This window comes from Aythya fuligula, chromosome 1 (assembly GCF_009819795.1).
Source record: "Aythya fuligula isolate bAytFul2 chromosome 1, bAytFul2.pri, whole genome shotgun sequence".
NCBI classification, from domain to species: domain Eukaryota; kingdom Metazoa; phylum Chordata; class Aves; order Anseriformes; family Anatidae; genus Aythya; species Aythya fuligula.
The window spans coordinates 43,267,666-43,294,065 of record NC_045559.1 but is presented as its reverse complement, the minus strand read 5'-3'; the positions used below and the strand labels follow the sequence as shown (position 1 = coordinate 43,294,065).

At 50.3% G+C, this 26,400-nt stretch overlaps 1 protein-coding gene across 1 annotated transcript; it reads left to right on the top strand.

Annotated features, from left to right (window-relative positions):
• Positions 1-12,535: 12,535 nt before the first annotated feature.
• NFAM1 (NFAT activating protein with ITAM motif 1) lies at positions 12,536-26,398 on the top strand. The gene is made up of 6 exons (XM_032198588.1): positions 12,536-12,590; positions 14,667-15,002; positions 15,768-15,877; positions 18,243-18,341; positions 22,172-22,258; positions 24,641-26,398. Exons 1-6 carry the CDS (start codon positions 12,536-12,538, stop codon positions 24,698-24,700), a joined length of 747 nt encoding a protein of 248 aa, XP_032054479.1. The 3' UTR covers positions 24,701-26,398.
• Positions 26,399-26,400: the final 2 nt, after the last annotated feature.

The window sequence follows — 26,400 nt, the reverse complement described above, 5'->3', positions numbered from 1 at the left end:
GGGGAAGCCCAGGTGGGGTCAGCTCTGCGTGCTGCCCTCCCTCACTAGGAGGAGTGGGGCTGGGACCGTGTCTCCTGCCCACCTCATCGCCCCTTTCTTCTCCGGCTGCCTTCCTGCCTTCCCTTTAGAAACCAGGGGTGGCAGGGAAGGAGCGGGCTCGTTTCTTTCACGTTTATAACCGAGTACAGGAATGCTTCTGTTTTATGGCAGTGGTTATAGCTCGCCGAGGGAAGAGCTTTCGAGCTGGATTGCGCTGACCTGGCGATGAACCGTTCTCATTTGGCCTGAAATGAGCATCTTGGGCTGCACGGCTGAGGGCTGCGCAAGAGCTGTGTCTGTGGCCGGGGCTGTGCCTGAGGAAAATCACACCAAGGGAGGAGGAAATAGTTTGGATTTTAATAAAATCCACTGTATTTTGTTAATTTTATTTTATTTTATTTTATTTTTGTAATTGCACAGCAAGTACTCGTCTCTGACTTACAAGTAAGTCAATTCCATGCAGGGCTGTAGCAAATTGATTTGAGATCTGAGGATGAGAAAGCAGTGAATGACTGCCAAGTATTGTTATATTGTAAAAGTTTAAAGCACATTATGGTGCCTATCCTCATTGTTCCGGAGGAGAGGGCACTTCTCAGATCAGAACCGGAGCAAGAAAACAAACCAATTTGGGAAGAACAAGAATGGGAGAAGTGCATTTGGATGTGGCTGTCTTTACAGAGACCTCCTCCATTTTCTGCTTGGATCTTGGGAGAGAAGCCTTTTTCCTGAAACTTTTGAGACAGAGATGTGCGAAGTAAAATCAGAAGAGGTTAATTCCAAGGGGTGACTGCAAACAGTGTCAGTGGGTGGGAGATGTTCCCTGCAGCCACCCTGCCCCGGAGCGGGTCCCTCCGTGCAGGAGCAGCTCCTTGTGGCCAGCATCCAAACGCTTTGCTTGGTGGCTCCTGAAGGGACTTGTAAAGAAATTACAAACTTCCTCACAAGCTCTCCAGCACCGTTGGGGGAATAGAAGAAAATTGTTTGCATTTTTATACGTTATGTTACACATTTCTCCAGCTGACTCATTTCAGTTTGTCGAGGAAATTTATACAGCCTCGCAGATGGTTTTTTTCAACCGCTCGTCCTCACATCCAAAGTTGAAATGTTTGGTCCTTCTGCGAGAGGCTGCCTCTTACCAGGCTGCTGGGGGCTGGCTTTGGGTCCCGGCCCGCCGCAGGCATGCAGCAGGAAGCTGCTCTTCATCTGCTGCCGACCAGCTGCCCTCCAGCAGTGCAGCGGGGTCGCAGGGGTTAATTTCCCGAAATCCTCCGCTGAAACTTGTTAATAACTTCCATATGTACCCATGTGTGCGCGCAGGAGGGGCCCCACAGCCAGCAGCTCTTGTAATAACACTTGATTACCTCTGACATGAGGGTCTGTATTGCATTACGGCTCTGCCTCGGTGCATCAAAATTCACCCAAAGCCATAAGTTTTGTGCAAACACGTATCACAGAGTTTATTGATGTTTGGGCACTCTCACCATTTGGAAATGAGCTCCTCCTATGTAGGCAAGCTTCAGAACAAGACCTCCTGCGCACCCAAGTGATGGCTTGGGTTTGGGCTCCTGCCCTGACGTCCTTCCCAAAATACGTATTCGCATCATCGTCCTTTCAATGTGCTAAAAATCTTAATTTTTACCTTGGTTGGGGGAGCGTGACGGTTTTGTCCAGCTGAGCTCACTTTGCAGCAATTCCTCAGGCGTTTGGTATGCACGGAGCTGCAGCAGTTGGAGCTCTGTGCCTGGCTGTGAAGGACAGCCTTCAAAGAGAGAGCAGGTGTCAGAGGGAGACGCGGCACAGCCGCCCTGCCTCCCCTGCTGCCTCCCTGCAGAGCCGCCGGGGTCTCCGCGCGCTCCCTGCTCCCCTGTGATCTCAGTCGGGGTGGCAGAGCTGCCCTTTTGATGCAGCTGGAGCCGAGCACTTCCACACACTCCCCCTGGACAGGCTGGCTCTATATGCTGGGTCTTCTCATCCCAGAACAAAAAAGATGACTGAGGTTTTGCAGACCTCTGAGTGCCAGAGGTCTGCAAAGCCTAAGAGCCATGGAGGAGGTGGCTGAGTGCATTTTCTTATAAAAAAACAAACAAAAACAAACAAACAAACAAAAAAAAAAACAGGGCAACTGATCAGATACTTAAGTGTGAGACTCAAAACACACAGAAGGAGCTGTTTCTCCTGTGATGTATAGGGAGGGCATCGGTGCAGGCCAGCCTCAGCCCCAGGTGACATCCAGCAGAGCTGTGCCCCAGGCACCACTCGGGTCAGAGAGGAGCTTGAAAAAAGACGTGGTGAGGAAGAAGAAAACATCACACAGCACTGGCAGCCTCCTAGATCTGCATCCAACCCCGAGCAAACAACAACTTCTAAAGGAAGATTTGGCTGGCTCCTGGGCTACCTGCTTTTCCACGGTGCCACTCCTGCTTGCAGAGCTCTAGACCTTTGAGCCAGTCCCAGATGCCATCGAAATCAGCGGCCAGATTGTTGTTCCCCTCGGAAGGTTTTGGACGAGGTCTCCCATTTTGTAAGGCTGGTGTGAGCAAACGTGGGTTTTCCATAATAAACTTAAATCACAACAAACCACGCTCCCACTGGCTTGTGCAACAAATCATGCTGGGGGAATTGCTGGCATTCAGCATGATTAGCCCGAGCGTAGATGCCTTCCAGCTCGTAAACAATAGCCTAAAGGACTGGAGAGGATCACAAACAAAGCACTTACAGACAAGACAATGTTTTTTCAAAAGTGACTTGAGAGCTTATGGCCACCGGGGGTTTGTCTTTTAAAAATAAAACAGAAGTAAACAAATTGGCAAAGACATCTCTGAAGAATCTTAAGAGAATGAAAGCGAGGATGTAGTACTTCAAAACGGTAAAATGAAGTTGGGGAAAAAGACTTCAGGCAGGACTAGCTGTTCCTTTTAAGATGCTCAAGGAAATGTGCCCACAGAACAGGCAGGCAGCGGCAATGCCAGCTGTCTGGGCAGGCAGGGGCTGGCTGGGAGGTGGAGGGGATGCAGGGGCTGCTACCCAGCCTGCCTCTAGTTGGCCATCAGGGAGAAGTCCTTGCTCCAATTCACGGGAGGAAAAAAAAAATCCCTTTAAAAGCACTAAGAGCAATGACAGAATGAGGCAACTTGTATTTATTAAGTTTTATGGGAGCCCAATCTGCAAGGGACATTCCCCGCACTGTAAGCTGTAAATTTCAGGCTGAGAACAGTTCAGTTTATGTAAACCATATTGTTTGTATTGCACTTTTATTCGTTTTTAAAAACCTCATTTTTTATAATAACATTTTTAAACGTGAACTGAATTATTTAGAATTTCATCTGTTTGCTCCTGGCCCTGGCCCAGTGAAGTAGCAAGTGCCCAGCTTCTCACCCAAGAGCTTTCTACAAGGGGCCCACAAAGTTCTTGGCTTTGATGTAGCTTCTCGCACATTTGGACACCACGGGAAAGGTCATATCCCCTGTTCTGCAGTTTTGGGTTGGGTGGAGAAGGACTGGTGGCTCCTGATCCTTGGATTTCTGCAAAGAGCTCTCCAAGGCATCAGGAGGGCAGAAAGGGGAGGTGGAAAGCAGGAACCAAAGACTGCTCGCTGCTCTCAGAGACTGTGCAGGGGATGGGCCAGATATGGAGGCAGCTCTAATGTATGTGCTGAAATACCTAAAATAAGCCATGCAAACAAATCAATCGTATGTTATCCAGATGGGGCTGTTCAAATCCAATAATAGCAGTAAAGTGCTCCTGAACTCTGTGGAGAGAGAGATTATAGAAGGATCAGGTATAATTATAGTGCCTTATTATTACCATTCTCATCATTCTTTCTAACAAAGATTTTCAATAGGATGAAACAACTTCTTGCAGGAGAATGTAATGTGTTTGCTGGCATTTTTTCATTCTTCTTTCCAAGGCTGATCGAGTCAGTCCTTGTAAATGGTATTAATACATGCCATAATGATCTTGGACTACATCATCTTTCAGACGATGCCCTCTTCGCCTACAGCAGACCCTTCCCCTGAAATGTCTCACTGTTGTTACTACCAGTGGAAACACCACCAAAAATCCCTGCTGCTTTGATACACACGCTTCCAAGCAGGATGGAGAAATGTCCTTAAAATATTAGTGGTTGCTAGAGGTTTGTTGGTCTGTGTCCTGCTCCAAAGCTGGAGTAATATAGGTGGAATCACCTAGAAGATTTTATCTACTTCAGACATGGTCAGACAGCTGGGGGTGTCTGTCTGCAAGTACTTGGGTCCACAGGGTGGTGAAGGAAAAAGACCCCATCATTTTTTCAGCAGTATCCCTTCTGGGTCATTGCAAGTTCCTGAAAGAATTGCCCTCAGATGGGGCTGACGAGGTGGTGGAGCTGTGCTGTGTAATGGAGTCTGGACTTCCCAGGGAGGGGATTTCTCACCCGAGGGAAGTCCAAGGCCGCTCTTCCACCTCTGTGGCTACCCCGACAGCAGCTAAGCAAGGGAAAGCTGCCAGTGAGCGTGCGGTTGCTAAAACCTCCGGTGACACATCTCACTTAGCCTGCAGCACTCCTTGCACCGCCGTCTTCGTCCTGCCCCTGAATTGGCAAAACCCGTCCATTTGCTGAGCTCAGCTTGGAGAGATGCACACGCCTGTGCCAAATGCTGTGGTGATGCACAAGAGCCTCCTTCCCAGCCACCACGTCCTCGAGAAGCTCTCTGCTCTGCTCTGCTCTGCTGCCTGGAGGTCCCAGGCCAGCCAGGAGGAGCAGGCAGGGTGAGGGTGAGGCAGGGTGATTTGAAGAGATGCAGTAGGTTTTCTTTTTTTTCTTTCTTTTTTTTTTTTTTTTTTGGCGGGGGAGGTTTGTTTCAGAAGGGAGGGAGGGAAGGGGCGGTTTGCTGAGGTGGGTCTTTCTCTTTTCTCCTCCTCTCCCCAAACACCTCAGCAGAGCCTTGCTCTGAGCTCAATGAAAGTAGGGCAGAGCCTAACCACATTTCAAGCTGTCTGCGTTTTTGGATTCTGGGTAATTGTGATCTCTTATCTGTTCCTAGAAAAGATTTAAACAACTTATAAACCACAGCTGGGCAGAGATAATAAAGGAAGCAGTGGCAGGGTGGGGAAGGATCTCCCCAGCACAAGCAGAGCAGGGAGGGGGGCCTGTGGGAGAAGTGGTGGGCCCGGTTGCGGTGGAAGGGTCTCCACATGGCTGCTGGGGCCACAGGGTCTGAGGGGGGTGGCTCGGGGAAACCAAAGCCACAAGTGCTGGTAGCTGGGCTGTGCATAAAATGTGTGCATACATGTATATGCATATGTATGTGTAAGAGCAAGTGGAACTGTGTTTAGCCACAGGAGAGGGAGCCTGAACCCTGCTATGGTATCCATGTAGTCCCAACTCCATGCACATATTCTTGCTGAGGTTTTTCCTCCACACGGATGGGACACGCTTCCTCTTGCACTCCGGGGCTTTCACATTTTCCATTCCTCATCACTGCTGGTCTACACCTGCCGTGGTAGGGTTTGCCATGCAGGGGATACTCCTTCCACTAGAAGGGTTTGACCCAGCCTCCAGCCCCACAGAGAGGCTCAGAACATCCCTCCCAGGCCTCCCCCTGCCCACTGGGGACATGCTCCGTGCTCTGCCTGGTCCCCCTGCTCTGTTCTTTCCTCCTCAGCTGGACGCTTGGTAGGATGCACAGGCTCTCCCCTTTGTGCTTGCTGTGCCTACGAGGGAAAAGCTTTGTCAGCAATGATCTTTTCATACTTTTAAGCTGTATTCTCATCAACCATCTTAAACTGCATGCAGGAATTTTGACAAGGGTTTAAAAAAACTTGGTAACGATCCTCTTGCAATAGGCCAAAACAACAGACCTGTGTCCTGTAGGCCTGTCAGCTTGGGATGTGGATTTTGGGTGGGAAATTGAAGGGGCAGAGGGAGGGAGAGAAGGAAGAGAGAATGAAAAACAATTCTATATTGACAAAGATCCTAGCAAAGAGATGGTTCTTTCAGCAAACGCTCTTGCCAGGGTGGTTTATTTAGTTTGGATCGCCAGAATAGGGCCTGGTGGCTTAGAGATGTTTTTCCACCCTAGGAGAGTTTGCTATAACAGCTGTATCAGCCTGCGTATTCTCCACAGTTCACGATAAAAGGAAAGCTGAGGAATTAATAGAAAAGAAAGCCATCTTTTTTTTGCCAGCAAGATACTTAGCTACTTAATCCCTTCCCAACCTTCCTCCCAGGAATTGGCAGAGGCCTGGTGCACGCGAGGAGAGTGGCGCTGATTTAATGCTGGCTGCGACTGCATGCGTGCCCCACTGCAGGGGGGCCCTGCTGGCTCAGAGGTTGCTGTTGCTTGCTGCAGGTCCCTCAGCTGGAAAGCTGCCAGCAGCTGTGTGGGCAAGCAAGGAGTCTCAGCTAGGCAAAAAAAATAATAGGAAAGACATTAAAAGAAAACAAACAAAGCAACAGGAGGAAGTGAGGGGAAGAACTGGGGAGGGAATGATGTAGGCAAGGTGCGAGGGAATGCAGGGACTTGGACGAGAACGAGTTGGAAGTGTGGTGCAGCTGCGGGGCACGCCGTGGGGCACCTGAAGGCAAGCAGAAGCTGCGACTTGCCAGGGCTTGGGCAGCCGGGCCTGGCACAGCCAACTGGCTCGCCCGGCAGGCCATCTGGCGAGGCGGTGGCTGGCAGGCACGGGTCCTGTGGCTGCCTGGCTGCCCCGTCTCCTTGTTCTACACAATCCTCCCTGCGTCTGCCCGCTGCAGGAGCCGGCCCCCCGCCAGCCCTGCCTGCCTGCCCACCCTCCACTCTCTTGGCAGGGCGCTTGCGCAGCCATCCCCTCAAGCTTTTCAAGGACTGATGCAAACACCCAACGCTGCTGGCGATTAGAGGGCTCCTCTTTTAACACAGCATGGCCTGCAGATGCCAGCATCCTGCCCCTGGCCTCTCTGCTCATCTGTGGCCCTCGGGGCTGGTGACACATCCCACAGTGGCTGTGGGAGGGCTGTGCACGTGGCTCCTGCTCTCAGGGTTCCCGCTCTCCTACTCCCACAGGGCTGGTGGGGTGAGCCCGCAGCTGCTGAAGTTTGCACTGATTTGAGCCTCCCTCTGTCAAGGCCAGGGCAATGGCATTGCAAGGCCCCGACCTGCTGAGGGAGAAAGGTGCAGCATCACCATTTAGTGCTGGTAGTGCTTTGCTTCGGGTGGAAAATACGTAAGAAGCTTTCCCAGGAAAAATCAACGTACACATCATCTCCGCTTTCTCGCCTAGCGCCCTGCCAGGGGCCCACACTCACTGTCAGGAGGCCTCTGCAGGTTGAGAAGTCTCATTCATAATAAAACTTCACTCCCCACCAGCACTGGCAAGAGTTTCCACTGCGCCGGCTGCGTAGGAGGGGCTTCTGAGACTGAGTGGCAAACTGTGCCCGGGCGTCCCGAGGTGAGGCCACCCTTGCTCCCTGTACCTCTACCCTCACGGGGGGCTGCTGCCCCTTGAGGCTTGCCAAAATGACTCAGTCCCTCTGGTCTTGCTCCACTGCCAGAGCCCGGGGCTGGCTGCGAGCTGGGTCTGCGGTGCATGCGGGGAACCGCAGGCTCCTGCTCCTCTCCACGGGCTGCTGCGGTGAGGGAGGAAGGGTGAGAAGGGAGGACAGCAGGCATCAGGGCTGGCTTCGCACCATAGCAGCGGGCTGTGCTGGAGCCTGTGGTAAGGTTTATTTTCCTTTCCTGTATCCCGCCTTCTGCTTACCTTCGCCTAACGGGCGAACCGCTATGGCAATAGCTGCAGCTTGCTGAGTAAACATTGTTCTGCGAGTTGTTGATTACAGTTAATTAGCATTAATTTTGCCTTAAATGAATCCTAGTTGTGCTCGTTTTCTAGGGGCTACAGTTGCAGTGCTGCTGCACCGAGGAGATGCCCGGCTGCGGGGGGCTTGGAGCAGGAAGCATGGAGGTCTCCCTGCGATGGGGGCAGTGACAGTGTGAGAGGGATGGGATGGGATGGGATGGGATGGGATGGGATGGGATGGGATGGGACCAGCATGGCATTCACTTTTCACACACTTCATCTTCTCAGTGACCTGTACCAGCTCAGCCCAGCACCCACGTTTCACATGAACAGATGACAAAGCGTTCCGCCTTGCTGACAGAGCGTGTAAAACTGGGAGACAAGGATTCACCTGCCCCAAGAAGTCATTCTTGCTTATTGCAGGAGTAGTAGTTTTTCAGAGCTTTTTAATAATTTAAAAAACAGACAAAACCACCAATACCCTGTGCACCAGCGGGTCAAAATGAAAGGGGGAAGGTGCCTCGTGGCTGGCAGAGGGGCACCTGCGAGGGGTGGAGGCAGGGCTGGGGGGCAACGCTGCTTCCAGAGACCCCCCTGGGGAGCTGTGGTGAGGGGTCGGGAAGCTGAGGGAGCTCGGCCCCGCCATGCCGGGCCGGGGTCGGGGCAGGGCTCGGGGCTGCCCGCGGCCGGGGCGACGGCGCCATCTTGTGGGGGAGGGCGCGGCCGCCGCCCCTCGGCCGCCACCTCCTCCCCGTGTTCCCACTGCCCTGTGGGCTCTGGGGCTGAGCCAGGTGGATTTTCTAATGTATTTTATTAATTTAATTTATTTTATTTTTTTTTCCTGGAAGATGTCAGCCCAAGAAGTCAAGGAAGTCCTTGGAGGCGAAATCCCGCTTGTGACGAGGCTCTAAAAGGAAAGCTGCGAAGGGGAGCTGGAGGGGAACGCTGCGAGGTCGGGGCACAGGCACAGAGCGTGAGCCCTTGGGAGCATAGCAGGCGTGTGATGATAATTTAGTCCCCAGGAAGCTTTCCAGCTGAGCAACAGAAATAAAAGAGCAGGAGCAGGGTGATTTCTGAGGCAGACTCATTTTGTTGGTGAAAGGGAATTATAAAAGCACCCCCCTCCCTTCCCTACGGTAGTGTCAACACCTTTCTTTTTCTGGTTTCCCTTCTAGTTGCTGATTGTTCTCTTCCCTGGAGCAGTTCAACGGGTAGAAGCGTAGCAAGGGCATTGGCAGCTTTTACCTCAGCATCATCCAGCCCTACTGAGAGGCACTCGACGCAGAACAGTGCTAAAATGCTGGCAGAGGTACGGCCCTGCTTGTTCTGGCTCTCCTGTCGCTCGCACCGCCAGCCAGAGGGAAACCGTAAGCCACAGAGTCTGGGGTTAGAGGAGTCAAAGAGATTGCAAATCCTCGGAGGTGTGCGTGTGTTGCCGCTGGCTGGGTTTCCAGTGATGGGGGACTGAGCCGGTCTCTGACGAGGCAGCAAATCCAGAGCTGCTGTGCCGGGGAGTGCTCCGAAACACTCCCAGGCAGGCTCTGCAGTCAGGCTTGTTGAGTTGCTGCAGCTCTTCTCTGCGCCAAGCGGTGTTTCTCTTTTGGATGGTTGTGGTGTTAAACGCTTCAGCAATAAAGAGGCTTTGTTGTGGTCTCTGCAGCGCTGCTTTTGCCTTGGCTAGCAGCAGTCTTTTTGTTTGAATAAATACTTTCCCTGGAGTTGGCTGTGGGGGCATGTGTGGGCACGTGTGTGTGTGCGCCTCTGCTTGTGGGTGTACATTGGACACAGCTGCAAACAGGCAATTCGGGTAGGTTCAGCACTTGCCCAAACTTGTTGTTTCTGAGCGCCAGAACAATGTGCTTTCCCTCGCAGTTGGGAATGCTGGCCACTGTCACGGGCTTTTAACAGTGCTTGAGTGAAATTAATGGATGCTTTCCAGCCACGGGCAGAAACTGTTGCTAGCACCTGGCCCGATGCTGGATTTAGGCTCGGGAAGTAATCAGCATTTGCTGCACCAAAGGTGCAGCTTCTCAATGTGCTGTGGCAGGGCTAGGGCTGGACAAGCCGTGCCCTACTTATGCTGCAGGGACCAGCTCACATGCAGTAGCACACTTTGTAATGTACAGGTGAAGGTCACACAGTGACCCATTTGCGCTATAGTTTCAGGGGGATCAGTAACAGCCCTGCTCCAGGCTGGTCATAAAAACACACAACTCCCCTGCTTTTTCTCATCTTCCTCCCATTTATGTCTGCAGTCCAGAATCCCCAAACCCAACTGAATTAAAATTGAACATTCAAAGATTCAGGCTGCCTTTAGGCTCTAAGGAACAGAATGCCATCCTGTTAATAGCTGCTGGGTAGTCGTTTCAAAACCATTTCTTTTCAGCAGGCTCTACCATAGCAAATTCCAGCAGCGATTGTATTTCTGGCCTGGTGTGCCTCTAATCCCACAGCTGAGTTTTACACGTGATCTCTTTTGAAATGCTCGAACTATATATTTCTTAAAATTCCAGACAGAGATATTTCTAGGTGTTGGCATTTAGAGCGGCAACAGGATTGTTTATAGGAAGAGAAGGGAAAGGATGGAAGGAGGATGTTGACCTAGCAGCCCTACAAACCTACCGCACTTAATCCACTTATCGCTCTGAATTCCTGAAGCAGATAAATGCTGATAACAGTTAAAACACATCACTGACAGGAGCAGCATGTTCTGTCCTCTAGAAATACATCAACGCTGGAAATTGCAAAGCTGTGTGCTACCATGGGGATGAGCGTGATATAAGAGCTGAGGAGGCCCTCACCGTTCAGAGGAGTTCTTCCACAGGAGGGTAGCTTTTCCCTCCCTCCCCCAGCTATCTTGAGATGCAATTCAGGCCTGAGAAACACTGCCGAGCATCACTGTGACCCCACAGCCCCCCAGAGCCACAGCTGCCTGATCTGTGCCTACATATCTGAAATACCAAGTGGGCCCCCAGTGTCTTGTTACCGCTCTTGATTGTCCTTGCTGCTCAGCGTTAAGACCTGCGAGGAGCGATTTCCAGCTGAGACCAGCCCCGTGCAGCTCACGTCAGCATGTCTTGGGGAGAGGAGTTCGTTTTGGCTAATCTGAGCTAAACCTTCCCTGGAGGAGTGCAGCTGCTGCGCCAGCCTTGCAGAGCCACACAAAGCCACTTGCTCCTCTCCCCATCTGTCGGGGCTCTCTGCAAGGTACCGGAGCTCAGGGGAACGCAGCAGCCGCAGCTGTGCACTGCACCCCTGTGTCAAGACCCCTTCCTCCTGAGGACCTGTCCCAGGCTGAACAGAAGGAAAAATGCTATAAACTAACGATAGTTTTGGAGCAAACCTTGCTGATACAAACTCAACGGAGTGATTTTGACTATGCACGATTTACAATCTCATCTACCTTCTCAGGTCTTTCTCAGCACAGACTGCGCAGCTATCCACCGGTCTCCGCAGTCCAGCAGGCAGTGCGAGCAGGCACCCTTGAAGTTGCAGCAAAGCGTTTTCTTGTGGACAGTGCAAATGTCTCTCAAGCTGTCTGAAAGGAGGAAGCTGTCTGGAGAGAAGTGAAGACCTCTCAGGCACAAAGATTTTTTGAGTCAGACACTGCTCAGCTGTTGCATTGCAGATGTCTTAGCTACAAACAAGCTTTCACTGAAATCAAAGACTCTTCATGAGTTTAAGTGGTAGGATCCTCCCACAAAGAGAGGGCTTTCTTCTTCAAAGGGTTCTCCTCAGATTTCCCTACAATAGATTTCTTAAGGCTTGCCTGCATTGTGAAGCTGATTTGGAGCCAGCATCATGTGAATCTGAAACATCACAGCTGTTATGGATGAATTCACTGCCTGGTTGTTCTCACTTCTGCAATTCGAGTGCCTTCCTCCACAGTAACCTAGCCACGAAGTTGGCTGTGCTGGGCTGTAAGGAGTGCAGTAGGGCTGTTTCTTTCTGCTGACCGCTGCCGCAGGTACTTGTTTTCCCTTCTGAAGGCAAAATGGGTCATCTCATGCTTGGGTGTTCACATGAAGAATTAGTTTGATTGCGCTGCTCTGCCGTGAACCCATGCGCTGTCGCACTCTTAGCGGTTCCTCCATGTAAATGAACGACCAGAGTAAGATAATTTGAAGTAAGATGCCTTTATTCCGAAATATTGGTGGTCAGTGCAGTGTGATAATCAGGAACAGCTGTTCCAAAAGAACTGCATAAACAAATCCTTGCAAAATTATGGTAAAAATCCCAATGTACTATTTTTAAGCTTGTCCATTGCTCCAGAATCAGTTGAATCATTCACTGAATTGGCCCACATTTACCTCAAGTGACCTCAAATGGTATCAGTTGAAGCACACTTCTTCTATGTTCCAACTTGGGGCTTCGGTCACTGCAGAAGGTGACCAAGTTTGCTTTAAATGGTGTGATATTTTACAGTCATTGGAAGACAAAACTCTCTGCGTTAAAGAGCTTACGGTTTAATCTTTGGACACTTGCTGATAGGTGTAACACCATTGTAATAGTACAGAGAAATGACCCACAGTGCAGGGAGGAGTCTGACAGAAAAGCAGAAGAGCCTGCATCTGCCGGAAAGAGCTTGCCAAAAGCAGTGCGAGTCTGTCCTGCCTGTCCCTGCACAAACGGGAGGGGATCAAACAGCTCCTCAGGCGTGGAAATACCTGACAAAATCCAATCTCTTTTGCCTTTTGGATCTTCATATCTGATTGCTTTCTTACAGCCTTTTGACCCTACCATGGCCTCTAATCTAAAAGTCATCTTCCTGTTTCTTTGGTCGCTTCTCTGTGAAGGTAAAAAAAAAAATATATATTTTTTTCCTTTTGTTTACTCTCAACGTTTGTTCATATTAGAGCATTTCCAGCTGCTATCTTTTTCTAATTTCCAGAGCTCCCCTCTAGGAATTTGCACACTGCTGCTATTTCTGTCTTTTAAGCATTTCGAAGCTCAGAGAGAGAATCCTTAAGAAAGGGGGAACATGGGAGAAGGGTTATATAACCTAAATAAAATGGTTGGGCTTTATCCCTGGCATGTTCTTCTCAAGCTAATGGCTCCTGGGATGCTGCAAAAAGATGGATCTCTCCTCTGTTTTGTTAGGGCAATGCTTTGCAATGTCTTGTATAGAAACGACATTCATGTGTGTTCTGCTGGGTACAGATGAGGATAAGGCTGATGAATTATTTTTGAAAATAAGGCACAGAAGGGACTGTGCAGGTTATCACTCCCATGTTGGCTGCGGGATTTTCTGTTGCCTTCTTTCCATAACGCTGTATCTAGTGCACACAGGGCTGAGCTCTCACAAAGACCGTGTCCCGTAGGACTGTATTGTATCTCACTTGCTTTTACAGCTAAGAACCTCTTCCTAATGATGTAACCTAATCTCTTCTTTACTCTTAGGGTATTGTGCCTGCCTGTGTCATCTGTAGGGGATTTTTCTTAAGTGCTGTTACTCCCCTGAAGTCTGTTCTGGACAGTGATTGTGCCCTCCTTCTGTTACTGCACCCCTCTGTTCTCCTTAGTGGCCTGCATTCAGTAGCATTAAGTCAAGAGTTGCCTCCTCTGATGCCGAGCCCCACCACGCAGAGGTGATGCTGCTGTTGCGATGCGGTGTTACTGCGTGGTGACAGGAGAGCAAGCCTGGCTGTGCTCTGGGACTGCCTTACTAACGCCTGGTGACCAGCCTGTTCATAGATGCCGAGCCCCAGAGAGTCCCATCAACCCCGTGAACAAAAAGCCTGCCCATCCTCTACTTTCCCTCTCTGTATTTTCCCCTTCTATTTTCACGTCCCGGAAAGAATCCCGAGTCTTTCATTTTGTAACAAGATTTGATGCAAGTTTCCAGTTCCCTTTTTTAAAGGCAACACTACTTTGCACAGGCTTCCTCTTAAGGTGGTTTCTGTGTGGTGTGATATCAGCTACCGAATGTATCGGCCACCAGAGAATGACTGATGTTAAACCCAGACTTGGCTGTGCTGCCAGGAGGTCCTGTACCCCAGGCTCCTTACTAGCCTGTGGCTTACTCATTTTTTTTTCTTTTATTTTGCAAAACGGGGAGTGAACTATGGTGTGGATTCCCGTCTGTGCTTACTCATCCTCTCTCGTAATACCTGACATGATTGTCTACAGAATTACAGTGACAGGTTGCTTTCAACAGACCCGAGTAAGGAGGAAGCACGTGAAGGGCATGTTCTCCCATCTCCCTACCTGAAATACTGTCACATATAGGGATTTAAGATCTGCAGTCCTCTGCAGATAGTTACTGCATCTAGCATCCACTCTTGTGCTTTGCTGCCCGTTTACAGCAGCAGAAGTTAGGAGTGATTAAGCTGTGTCTTATTTCTCATGCCCAGCGTACAATATGCAATTTCCTTCCTTATTCTTGTCTCAGAGATGCACAATTCCACTGACACACCTGCTTGCACACAGCACCTTCACTGGTGCACTGTGATCATGTCCAAGCAGAGGGTTGTAACTCAGGAGTTACAGAGGATGCCCAGCAAGTGTTTACCTTAGAAAACTGCTTTCCAGTCATCCTCTGTAAACAGTGTCACGCCAGCACAAAATCAGTACACTTCCTGCTTCATTTCTGCTCTTTCTGTATGCCAGCATTGTGCCAAGGCGCTCACGAGGGAAAAGGGAAAGTCTGTGATTGCAACAAGCTATCTCCAATCACGCAGCAATGACCTAAGAGTTGTGGCAGATCACACGGGGCATGTGCTCTGCATCACTCAGTTTCTGACAAGGGCCAACAGTGCTCGCTCCAGACGTGCTTCCCGAAATATGTTTATTTTCACCACGTGATTGGGGCAGCAATTTTCTCCTGACTTATGGTGATGTTAGGTGCCTGCTAACAATTATCACCCTTGCAGGGGGAGATGTCAACGTACAGCAGAAACCTCTAATCCGAGTTGCACTGCTCAAGGAAGAAGTGTCCATCCCCTGTGAAGTCACCTTCCTTTACACCCTGAAATACACCAAATTTTCAATCCTCTATTACTGGTTTAATTCATCGGGTCAGAGGACACCCATCTATAATCGGGAAGAAAATGTACAAATCCCCCCTGGAAAAGAGAATACCACCATAACCATATCCTACAATCACAAAACCATGCCACTTGCAAGCCACTCTTCTGGCACCTACTATTGTGAGGTCCGGTGGAGTGACATCCAGAAAATGGGAAATGGAGTGTATATCCTTGTGAGAGGTAAGTGAACATCCAGAAAGGAAGGCAAACAGTTAAAAAGCAGCTGGCCTTTGCTGTGGAAAGATGATCTTTGCTTTTCTTTTCCTCTACCCAAACAAGCTATGAAGTCAGGTGGGAATAATACTTGATGCCCAATGCTTAAAGCCATCAGGGTTGAATGTGCTTTACACAGGGCTCACCGTAATGCCTCCCCCTTTTCCGTGTGGCTACAAGGGGTCGGTTATTCTATTGATGCACAGCCTGGAAAACGAGGGAGAGCTTCTGGCCAAGATAAGAGGAACGCTACAAGGCCGTGCATGCTGCTGAGTGGCAGGATTTGCATTGCTGAGTGCTGGATATGGAAAACTTCTTAGGGTAAATGGGAAGAGCTGTGATGAAAGAGCTTTGCTACACTGCTCAGGGGTGCCTGTAGTACCCTGCTAGTTTGTGTAGCCTGCGTGCTTTCCACCATCTGCCTTCCTACCCCTATCACTAAAGACCTTTGCCGGCCTCTGCCTACCTAGCACCCTTTTTGGCTCTCATATTTCTATCATCTCCCTCTAATCACCACGAAGTGCAGCTGCTTGTATCCCGTCTCCTTTGCGTGGTTCTCCAGCTGCACCCTGCTCTCTGTTCAGTCAGGCTGTGTTTTGAAGCATGTGTGCATCTGCATAACCTTTACTGCTTCTGTAGTTTAACTCTCCTAGGGTTTTTGGCCAGAGTTAAAAACACAACAGAATTGTGGCTTCCACTCACACTGTGAATCTTTTGCCTTCTTTCCCACAGAGACAGGGTACACCGAGACCTCCTATGGGTGGGACATCCTCATTACCTTTACCGCTCTTCTGGCTGCACTGAGCATCACTGCAACAGCTCTGCTCGTGTGGAAAAGAAAGGCAAGTTATTAGCAAATAAAAACCAATACCTGACGTGACCCATTCTAGGAATTTATTTCTCTTGCTTCTAACTTGGCTGGATTGGAACTCCCCATGCTGAAATTTTCCATGCTGGGTGTCTGTCTCAGGTTTATTTTCTTTTTTTTTAAGTTCAGTCATTCCGAGAAAAAAAGGTTACAGAAGAGACAAAGCGAGCTATTGATTTGTCCATTAAAGGCATTCTGATAACCATTTTGACTCTGGCGTGCTCTGCTTTAGAGCAAGGGTCTGACACAGGGCAAGAAGTCACACCGGCAGCGTGCTGGCCCTGAGAATATTCAAGCAGAGGTAGCCTCGTGATGGGTCTCTGGAAATTTGCAGCTTGTGTGTGGCCGGCTGTGGCTCGTGTCAGTTTATCAGCTCGGTTTTCTAAAGGAGCCCACGCGAGGCTGCCTTTCCACACGGTGCCAGTCTGACAGGCCTGGGCACCAAAGCAAGTCTCTTGCAGCCCTGGTGGCAGGGGAAGAGCAGGGCTTTCCCCATGTCTAATCCTCTTTCAAAATGGGAGCTACTCTCCTGCAAAGGCATGACCTGAGTGCGAGGAAACTGTGCAACTGCTTTCCTGAGCCATGGGCACCCTAGAAGACAGCGGTCTGCAGCGTGGAGGGCATGGGAACCAAACCTTTGGGCATGTGCTCGGTAGATAAAACATTAAGAGACAGGGCTGGGGGGGAAGGACAGGGTGAGGATCCCAAGGAAGCCTTTGTAGAGGTCCCAAGTGACTGGAAAAAAAGAGTGAGATAAGGATTTGAGGAGCAACCTGTTTTAGTTGACTATGTGGCTAGTTGGCTGTGGATCAGTCTAGACAATCTCCAGAGGCACCTTCCACCTTCAGCAATCCTGTGAGGATGGAAGAGAGGAGCCTTGGGAGGGAAATGGACTGGGAGCCAGAGTGAGGAAGTCCTAGAGCATGAGGAGAGTGTTAAGACTGGATTGACAGGGACTTGGGTGAGAAGACTAGAGGCACAGGCTGGGACTGGTTGGGTAAGGAAAAGCTGAGGGCAAAGGGGAAACCAGAAGTGGAGAAGAAAGGGTATACAGAGCAGGAGAAGAAGAGACAAAAGCAGGGGCAAAAGGTCTGAATGAGACAGGGGAAAAAACTTTGAAGTTGTGATACTGGAATCTCTGTAGACCAAGCAAAATGTGCTGTTCCTTGTAGTGCCTCCTCCAGGCATTCAAAACACTCTCCTCTACACTCCTCCCGTCTTCTCAAGGCTGGCTTAAGTAGTCCTGATGTCTTTCAGAACGGAGTTTGGGGATTGATGCTTTATAGGCAGTGTATCCCGCCGTATTTCCTCGTACCAGCTGCCCTCTGCCACCACAACAGCGAGCTTTGCGTGTGGAGGCTGTGCTGCTGCTGCAGACCTCTGGCCCCAAGGAGCATCAGGCTTCAGCACACACGGTCAGAGCTCGTGAGATGGGAAACAGGGAGGCAGCAGCTGGCAGGCCTGCAAATCTCGTGAGACTTACCTTGGCAGATGGAGGGGGAAGGAGCCACGACTTGCTGCTTGGCATCCCTAGGTTCTGAGGTGGGCCAGCAAGTCTCAGACCTACGGGCTCTCCTGGGGGCCGGGGGAGATCAGGCAGTCATTAGAGTTGCCCTCCCGCAGAACACAGCCCATATTTCTCACCACAGCTTGCTCAGACCTGCTGGTTTAAAAATGTTTATCTTTAAGAGAAGCTATTTAGCATCCTCCTTAGTTACTAATGGACTGGAAAGCAGTTCATCGTTTTCATGTGATGTGAATATAATCAGCCCACTTCTTTCCGAATTAGAACAGAGATACTTAGCAAAGCCTGCTGCCTTTTCTGCCTCCTTCTCTTGCTTGCTGAGCAGGCTAACCCTTATCTGAGCATGAATGGAGCATGTTCAAGGAGAAGTCATCTGATGCAAGAAACATTTCAGAGGAAGAGGCCTTCTTCCTTCAGCTCTGTGCTGGACTTGCACGTTAGTGTTTCACTGACTGTGCGTCATCATTAATGTCTGCCTGGTGCTTTTCTCTAGATTCTGTCTATTAGCATCTTCCCAGCCAAATCCTGACAAAAGTCACTGCATTGTGCCTCTGTAAAATCCCCCTCGCACTTTGAATGTGGCCATGCTTTTCTCCCTGTCCTACAGTACTGTTGTGTGCTGTTCAATATCTCTGCCTTTTACCCTGTGGTGAGGAAAGTGGAGGGCTTGTGTTGTGTGTAGAGTCAGCATTCTTTGCTTTGGAAACACTCGGGGTGTGTGAGCAGCTGGCTTTGACATGACTCTGTGTTCATTTCATTTTGGGGGAGCTGGTCTTCTCTCCAAATGTGTGATTTGGTGTCTTGTCCTGAGCAGGCATTGTGTCCTAAGAGGAACCAGCTAAATATACTGAGGCAGAAGATAGAAACTCGGCCCCCTTCAGCCAGCCCGCCACCACCTTCTCCTGTTTATGACGTGAGTACCAGAATCACCCTCCATACCTGCCGTGGCACAGGCAAGCTGATAAAATATCAATATTGTGATGTGAAGCAAGCAGTCGGCCCGGTGCTGGTGATCCTGCTTCTGTGCTCTGCTCCTCTGGGGACTGTGCTTGTTGCACATCTCCATCCCGATCCCAGTGGCAACGCCTTGCGCCATGCCCAGCAGCCCCGCTCCAGCAGTGGTGGGCAGCACTTAGAATCCCTTTTCATCACTTAGAATCCCTTTTCATCGCTTAGCATCCAGCCACTCGACTCCTTTTGCCATTCCCCAGGCTGGAGAACACCAAGCACTGCCTCTCCCTTCGCCCCGTAGCAGCGGTGTCAGAGGTAATAGGATTGGAGCGGCTCTCCTCAAATGTCAAGCCCGGACCTTGGCTACCTCAAGTAACCGTGATCCCTAATCACATTTGCAGCCCATCCAGCTCCATTTAAAATGTATTCCTTCTTTTTCCTCTTACTCCCATGGGAGGACCACTCAGCTAAGAAGGGAATGATTTTTTTTTTTTTTCACGTGGTCTGTGGGACAAACGAGGAGGAATGAAATGAAAGTGAGCAGAGGAGGATGTTGCCTGAATATTAGGAAACCTTTCTGACTGTGAGGTCTGTAAGGACTGGAAAAGCCTCTCCAAGGAAAACCTGTAAGCTCTGCTGCATGAATCATTTAAGCTAAACAAAGTGGAGCTCTGGAGAATGTACTACAGAGAGGAGCAAAGCCCTGCCAAGGAGGCAGGGAAATCTGATAGGGGGCAGATATGGAAACAAAGGCAGTCCTGCCCCCTTCTCACTCTCACCTCGCAGGTGGGGGGCACTATTTTGTGGCTCTTCAGTTTTTGGAATAGAGGTTTAGAAGAAAGCCCTGTGTATTGCATGTGATATGTTTATTCTGGGTAGAAAGCAGTGCTTTGGGTAAAGGATGTTGCAGGTTATAAACCTGTTCATTTGTATCAAGTAATTTCTTTTTAATTCAGGCTTTTAAAAATCCGAATGGGAAGTTTCCTGCTGAAGTGGATGATTTCTGCAAGGAGACAAAAAAAAAAAAAAAAGAAAAAATCAAATCTATTTCTCGCTCAGTCGGCCTCGTCATGCATCCTTAGCTCCATCTTAATTACATGTTTCATCATGTTGTGCTGTTCAGGAGGCCCCGCTAGCGCTCATACAGCAAGCCAGCAGAGCCAGCCTTAGGCGCAGGCAGTCCTGGTAGCTGGCTGAGCTCCTGTGCGTGCAGGAGCCCTCCAGACCTGGCCCATGCAGCCTTGTCCCGCAGCCTGTTAGCTGCCCGCCAGCTGCTCAGGGCTCCTGGCCAGCCCGGCGTGCAGGGCAGGCGGCGCAGCCCCCTTTGGCAGAGCTGCAAGCAGCCTCAGATCGTCTGGTGCGTGTTATAGGGTCAAGCCTGCCCCGTGGAGCGGCTGCTGGGACTCGCTGGGGCGTGGGGCAGCAGAGATGGCATGGGGAGAGGAGGTGGGAGCTGCAAGGTGGGGCGTAGAGGGGAATGGGGGAGAGAGGGGGAGACCCCGGGGTGGAGACCAGGCTTTGTGAGGTCCCCTTGGTGTTAAACTGGGTGTTAAATTTGGTGCTGGTTTTGTGGTTGTGGGGAAGGCGGAAATCTGTGGTTGGCACAGGGGTAAGATAAGGCAAGGGAATGGGATGGATGGGTGAGAAGAGACTTTGAGCGGTGAGATAAAGAGGATTAGGTAAAGGGACGGGAGGCCAGCACCTGCCAGATGTGCTATCCGTGGGGGAAAGCAGATCAGAGTCCAGAAAAAAAGTCAGGGAGCTGCAGTGTTCCTGCAGGCCTGGATCCAGGAGCAGCAGGAGGCAGGACTGGGCATCAAAACAAGGGCTTCGAACGGGCTGGTGCAGCTCATTAAATGCTCTGTGCTGTCTTCCCTGGCAGCAGGGCTCTCCCCTGGCACAGAAAGGCTCCTAGCACAGTTCCTACAAAGCCCTTCTGCTGCACATCACCAGGAGCAAATGCCCTCCCCACCGCCTCTTCCAGGCACCACGGGTCACCGTGGGGTCCTCGGGGTTGGGTGTCAGCTGAGAAAAACAGCTCAGGGCAGTAAAAAACCCTGCAGGGTGTGTGGGGGAGAGGGGAGAGCTGCGCTGCTGTGTGTTATGAGGTCCCTTTGCCCTCCTGCAGCCCCGGAGCAGCTCATTGCGCTGGCCAGACCAAAATCTGTATTTTTCTCCATCTTCCCGCTCGGCTGCCTTGTTAATGAGCAGCTTGGAAATAACAATCCGAGGGCCTCGCTTCATCCGTTTTACACTTCAAACAGGCTTTTTTTTTTTTTTTTTTTTTTTTTTTTTCAGCAGCAAACAGAGCTCCTGCAGCGCAGGCGGGTTCCAGAGCACAGGAGCTTTTCGGGAAGGCATCTGGCAGCAGGGAGGAGAGGCCCGCGTGCCGCCGCGCTGCCAGCAGCAGGTGGTCAGTGGCCAAGTGGAAGGAGTTGATTTGCAAATGGCAGTGGGAGACAGCGGCTTTCCAACTGGCCAGCAAAGGACGGGCAATGTTAACAGCCCTCACGAGGAGAGGGCTTGCAGAGGGAGCGAGTCTCTTCTGGGGGATAAGCACCAAAAGGATGCTTCTGGCTTGCAAGTGGGTTTGGGACTGGAGCAGTGGAAGGCTGCCTGTCCCTTTCTGCTCCTTTATCACCTCGTCCTCTTCAAACCACGCTCTCACTGGCCACCACCCGAAAAGATGCTGAACATTTTGAGCTCCCGATGAAATGACCGGGGGCTGGGGTCAGACAACCACCAGCCCCAGACTCAACCCCCCTGCACTTCGCTGGTCCCCTCGCTGTGCTGCAGGCGCCTCGCTCCCTCTGCAGTCTCTGCGCTCCCACCATCTGCCCCTCTTGCGGCGGGAGCTCCTCCCATCCTCCCGTTGCCAGAGAAACAGCCACCTTGGCAACCTGCTGTCATCCCTGAAACACACATGGAAAAGTCCTCCTGATTGTTATGTTTGATCCTTCAGGCAGATCTGGAACATCACTCAAACTGACATGCATCTCTTGTGACACGATTACCTGCGGGACCAACGGGTGCAGACACATGTAGGATGTGTGTGTGTTTCTCTGCGTAGCCGTGCGGGACCGTGGATGTGTCTGTGGGCCTGCGAGTGTATTGATTTTTTTTTATTATTATTATGCTTTGCTCACTCTACGGAGGAAGGAGAGTTCTGGCTTGGAAATAAAATGAAAAAAAATCAAAACAAAACCAAACCAAAACCAAACCAAACCAAAACGGCAACCAGACAATAAATAGAAATGGTGCCTGATGTAAGGTTTCCTGTTTTCAACAGCCCTTGTGACCCAGAAGCCCAGCCTAGCCTCCCCTCTCACCCTTGTGTGCCCAGAACGACCAAAAGCAAGAGCTTTTGGGGTGTCAGGCACCTAGACAGTCCTGGGCGATGCAGGGTGCTGCCTGTGCCCCGTGCTCCACGTGGTGCTCAGTACCCACTCAGGAGGCAGAGGGGCCTTCGCTTTGCATTGCTGTGTCAGTCTGGAGCGGACGGAGGCAGGGGCATTGCCATTGTTCTCTCACTGCCTTGCACGGGGTAGGTAAGATCAAAAGCTGTCTCCATCAGCCTGAAATAGGACCGTGATAAAGCTGCACCATAAAGATTTCAGGGGAAAATGGGTTTTCTTTTTGCACAAGTTCAGGGCAGGACCTTTGGAGTTTTGGAGACATCAGGGGTTCCTCAGAAACGTCAGGCACGAGTTGGGGAACAACCCAGTGGGCCATCAGATGTGCTTAAACCTAAGCATTTTTTTAACCCTCCTCTCTCCTCTCTTCCCTTTGCAGTGCCTGAATTCGCAGCAAGTCGAGGTCTATTCTGTCCTCGAGAGCAACACAAAGAACCCAGAACCCAGAAGGAAGCCTCCGGGGAAGGTAAGGGCTGGGGCAAAAAATCTTGGAGAGTTCCCTTACACACTGGGCACATGGGAAGAGAAACCCCAGAGTCACCACAGCCCCAGCTGGCATTAAGTCTGTCTGCTATTTCCCCACTCCCAGCCCCACTGGAAGGGGAGAAGGGGACGTGGCATCCCCTCGCCAGCTGTGCTGCACGTGTGCTGTTTTCCCTCTTCCGGCACAGCCCCTGCTGCTGCCGCGTTACCGGTTCTGGCAGGCAGATGCTTTGCTCTGTGCTGTTCCCTGGAAGGTACCGAGATGTTTGGTGCTCCCTGTCAATGGGTTGGACGTTCATGGAGAGTCGGCCAGATGCTGTCCCCCACTATTGTCCCTTCCAGGTTGTTTCAGCAGCTAAGAAGTCCCCCAGGGTAGAGGAGTCCATGTGCTGGGGGCAGACCCTGGGCACACCTCTGCTCTCGCTGGCACCTGAGAGCCATTTCCTGGTAACAGAAGCTAAGTTGGTGTGAAGAGAGGCAGGAAAAGGCAGCGTGGCTTTATTTTGGGCTTGGATCTTCTTGCTGGGCTGGGAGTTATGAGTTAGAGACGAGGAACCAAACCACCTGTAATGAAAGTAGCCACAACTGGGAATATGCAGGCACAGATCAATTGGGGGGGCCATATGGCATGGATCAGAGTCCCACGCAGCCCTGCACCCTGCCCTTGGCAAGCACCAGCTGTTCCAGAGGGACAACGCTTGCATCAGGCACCCCAGTGAACGTTTCCTTCCTGCCCTCAGATCTTCGTTGTTCATTTGCCTTCCAGACCTCTTATCTACTTAAAAAATACCTTTACTCTTCTAACATTGGAAAACGTTCCTGAAAAATGTCCCCTTCTTCTCCCAGGGATGTCCCGCTGGGGAAAGTTCCCCTGGTTAACTACACAGGGTGCAGCATGGAGCCAGCTTCAGCTTCCTTTTGGGAAGGACAGCATTTTTCAGTGTCTGAAGCACTTTCACAGCTCTCAGCTTTAGGAGAAGGTGGAATAAAATCAAGTGCCTTTTTCTACATCAGAGCTAACTGCAGAGTGTTCTGCTCCCGGAGCCCCTGGCATCCTGCACTTAGTGCTGCGGCTCCACAGCAGCGGTAGCAGAGGCAGGGGCAGGTACCTGATTGCTGCAGCTGACTGCTGAGGGGAAGGATGGTTTGTGATATATAGGCAGCCTTATGCTCCGGTGTGTAAGATGCACTGGAAAAGACAGCATCCCTGCTTTTGTGTTCTTGCTGCATTTTGAATTAGTTGGGTAGGAAGAAGAGCAAGTCCTGAGCCCCCTTCCCTGTCCTATTTATTCTTCTGTACGCCTTTATCAGCTGCCCCCTTCTAAATGATTCAGTCTGGATGAGGAGATGCAGCGTCTGTGTTTGTTTTTCCTGTCGTGGTGTTGTCTGGGCTGTGCTGAATCACCTGTGTGTGGCCCACAGCACTCAGCTGCTGCTTTAGGGGTCAGCAGCCCTGAGGAACAGAGCAGGAACAAAGCAACAAAACAAGGGCAAAGAAGCAGCTGTGTGCAAGCGGGTCTGGCTCTTGTGGTCTCTGCGGGAGAAACAGAGGAGAAGAAAGCAAAGAGAGGTGCTGGGGTGGGCTCTCACGGGCACTGAGTGTGAGCCCAGTCCTTGTGCTGCTCAGAAGGCAGGGAGGTGTGAGGAAGCAGGGCCCCACTGCTGCATCCCACCTCAGGGGGAGCAGAAAGGGGCTTCTGAAACAGCAGCCACTGCGGGGAGCACCCGAAATGGGAGCGTTTGCGAGCTGTCGGTGCACTGCCAGCCAGCACGGGTGGCGAGGGGTTAATCCTCCAGAGCCTGTGCGTGCCTGGAGGTGCCCTGCTCAGCTCTCGGAAAACGCTTCCCTTTGGTGGTGGCAGCAGAGAAAAAGCTAGCGTAGGTAGGGCTCCCTTCACCCTCTGGCACTTCAGCTGCTTGCTGCGTAACCTTGCTTACAGCGGGCCCGTGCCACGCGGCGCTTCAAATATCAGTCTGTCAGCGCCTTGTCTGCACCGGGAGCGGCTGTGAGGAATAGGCTCGACTGCTGAAGAAACAGGATTGAGGAGGTCAGGGAATTCCTCCTTCACAGAATCCAGAGTGATTTATTTTTTTTTACCGAGCCCAATTTTCCCTCCCCTCCCTGTCTGACAGCTTTCTGGGGGAAGAGTGACAAGCAAAGGAGGCATCTTTATCCCTTGGGCTGGATTAGTCACGTTCGTCTCTGTCGGAGCAACATTGCTCAGTGTAGTGGCTTCCATTGCGGTGGATCACTTATAGCCATTTCCAACAGAGCAAACGTCAGTGTCTGCTGATTAAGAATTAATTCATCTTCTTTTGAATAATTTTCCTCCATTTCTTTTTCCTCCTTTTCATCATTCTGCAGACATCTGAGAAGCAAGAAACTCTAGAAGAATCCTGTGATACGCTGTATGAGAATATCTAACGGGGAAAAACTGACTCTGTGTGGACCAGACATCTTCCTGCACGACAGAACTACTTTCTGCATCCTCAGTTCTCTGCGAAGACCCACAGTGACTTCAGGGCACAGCCACGGGGGACTTGTGAACCCCGGGCTCCCTCCAAACTGCCCTTCATTAACAACAGAATACAGCTGTTCAACTCCCACTGGGGCTCAGTCTGCACTGATGCGGTGAAGATATTTTGCAGCAAAGCTGTTTGATGCAAAAAGAAAAGCTGGTTTTTGTCAAGCACTCGTACATGTCTTAGACATGGTGCAGATGGGATCGGTGCACGTTTCTCTCACCTGGCCTGGTTGAAATATTTGAATCTTGATCCTCTGTAAGTGATAGCGTGATCCAGAGCCCTCCCTGCTTGATCTTCCAATCCTGACTTGCAGCAGTCCATCTGATCCTGTGTCAGCTTCCCTGACACAGCCATCAGGCCTTCATGCATAGTTTAACTGAGATCCAAACGTCCACCTGCCCATTTTTCCCTTTCTCGGGAACCCCACAGTGAAACATGCTTTCTCATAATCTGCTAATCCCATCAAGTAGTCACAGATGCCTGCTGTGACCGAACTCAGCCGACTCAAATCAGTGCCTTGGAATAAATGCTTTCCCTTCAGCAATATCAGCAGTATACGGTGAGGAATGGATGCATGAACAGAGATAAAGATGGAAAAAAAAGGAAGCCAGAGAAAATATCCCTGCCTGGCACTGTGTCTCAGCAGCAGTGCCTGTTCCAGAACAAGGAAAAGGAACAAGGAGCTGGGAATCCCAGGAGAATGCTTTGTTGGGGCTGAATAGATCTGGGTCCGTGTTCCAGAGATGTTCAAGCCAAGCTCCCCAGTTTCCCCAGTTCTGAAAACTGTAACAACTGGAGTGAGGAGGGAGGTCTTAGAGATGAATTTTCTATTCAAGCTCCTCTCTCTCCTGTCAGCTGGGACTTGCCTGCCATTTGTGCTGATGGATATCCTAGTTCTGATAGGGAAGAAGTTACGTTAAATATCCATAAAACACGATCAAACCAGTGGATCAAAAAGCTGAGGCTGTTTTATCTCAGATTAAAAAAACAACAACAAAGTAACAACCAAACAAAACCAACCCAAAATAACAATACGTAGCATAACTTGAGAGGAATCAGAGAAACCTCTTTAAAGAAGAAGATCAAATTAAAACTGAGCTCCAGGGTCATAGGACCCTCTCTAGTTGAAGATAATGTTGCTATGCATCAGAGATAGAGGCTATGGAAAATGTCTCCGGGGCCTCCAACCTTCCTATACTATGTTTAAAGAGATAATCCGCTTATTGCTTTGCTCTTTTTATTAGAAGAGATTTCAAACATGCAATTTGGACTTTAACCACAGGAAAATGCTTTTTCTCTTCCCAGTGTTGAGGAATTCATTTCAGAAAGAGCAATGAATAGACAGCATGCCTTATTAGACCTGTCTTCCATTTGTTAAATGATCGTAATAATTATAAATAAATACTTCTGAACTCAACTATTTTAGTATTTACTAATGTGACCAGAAATGTAAACGAGGAGAAAACATTTGTCTTCATGGACAAAAAATTACAAGGATTGCACAGGTATAATATTTTCTTTCCTTACCGAATTTGAAGAATGATGAGATGAATTATAAATATGTTGCAGTATAGCGATAAAATATTCAGAAGAAGGTGG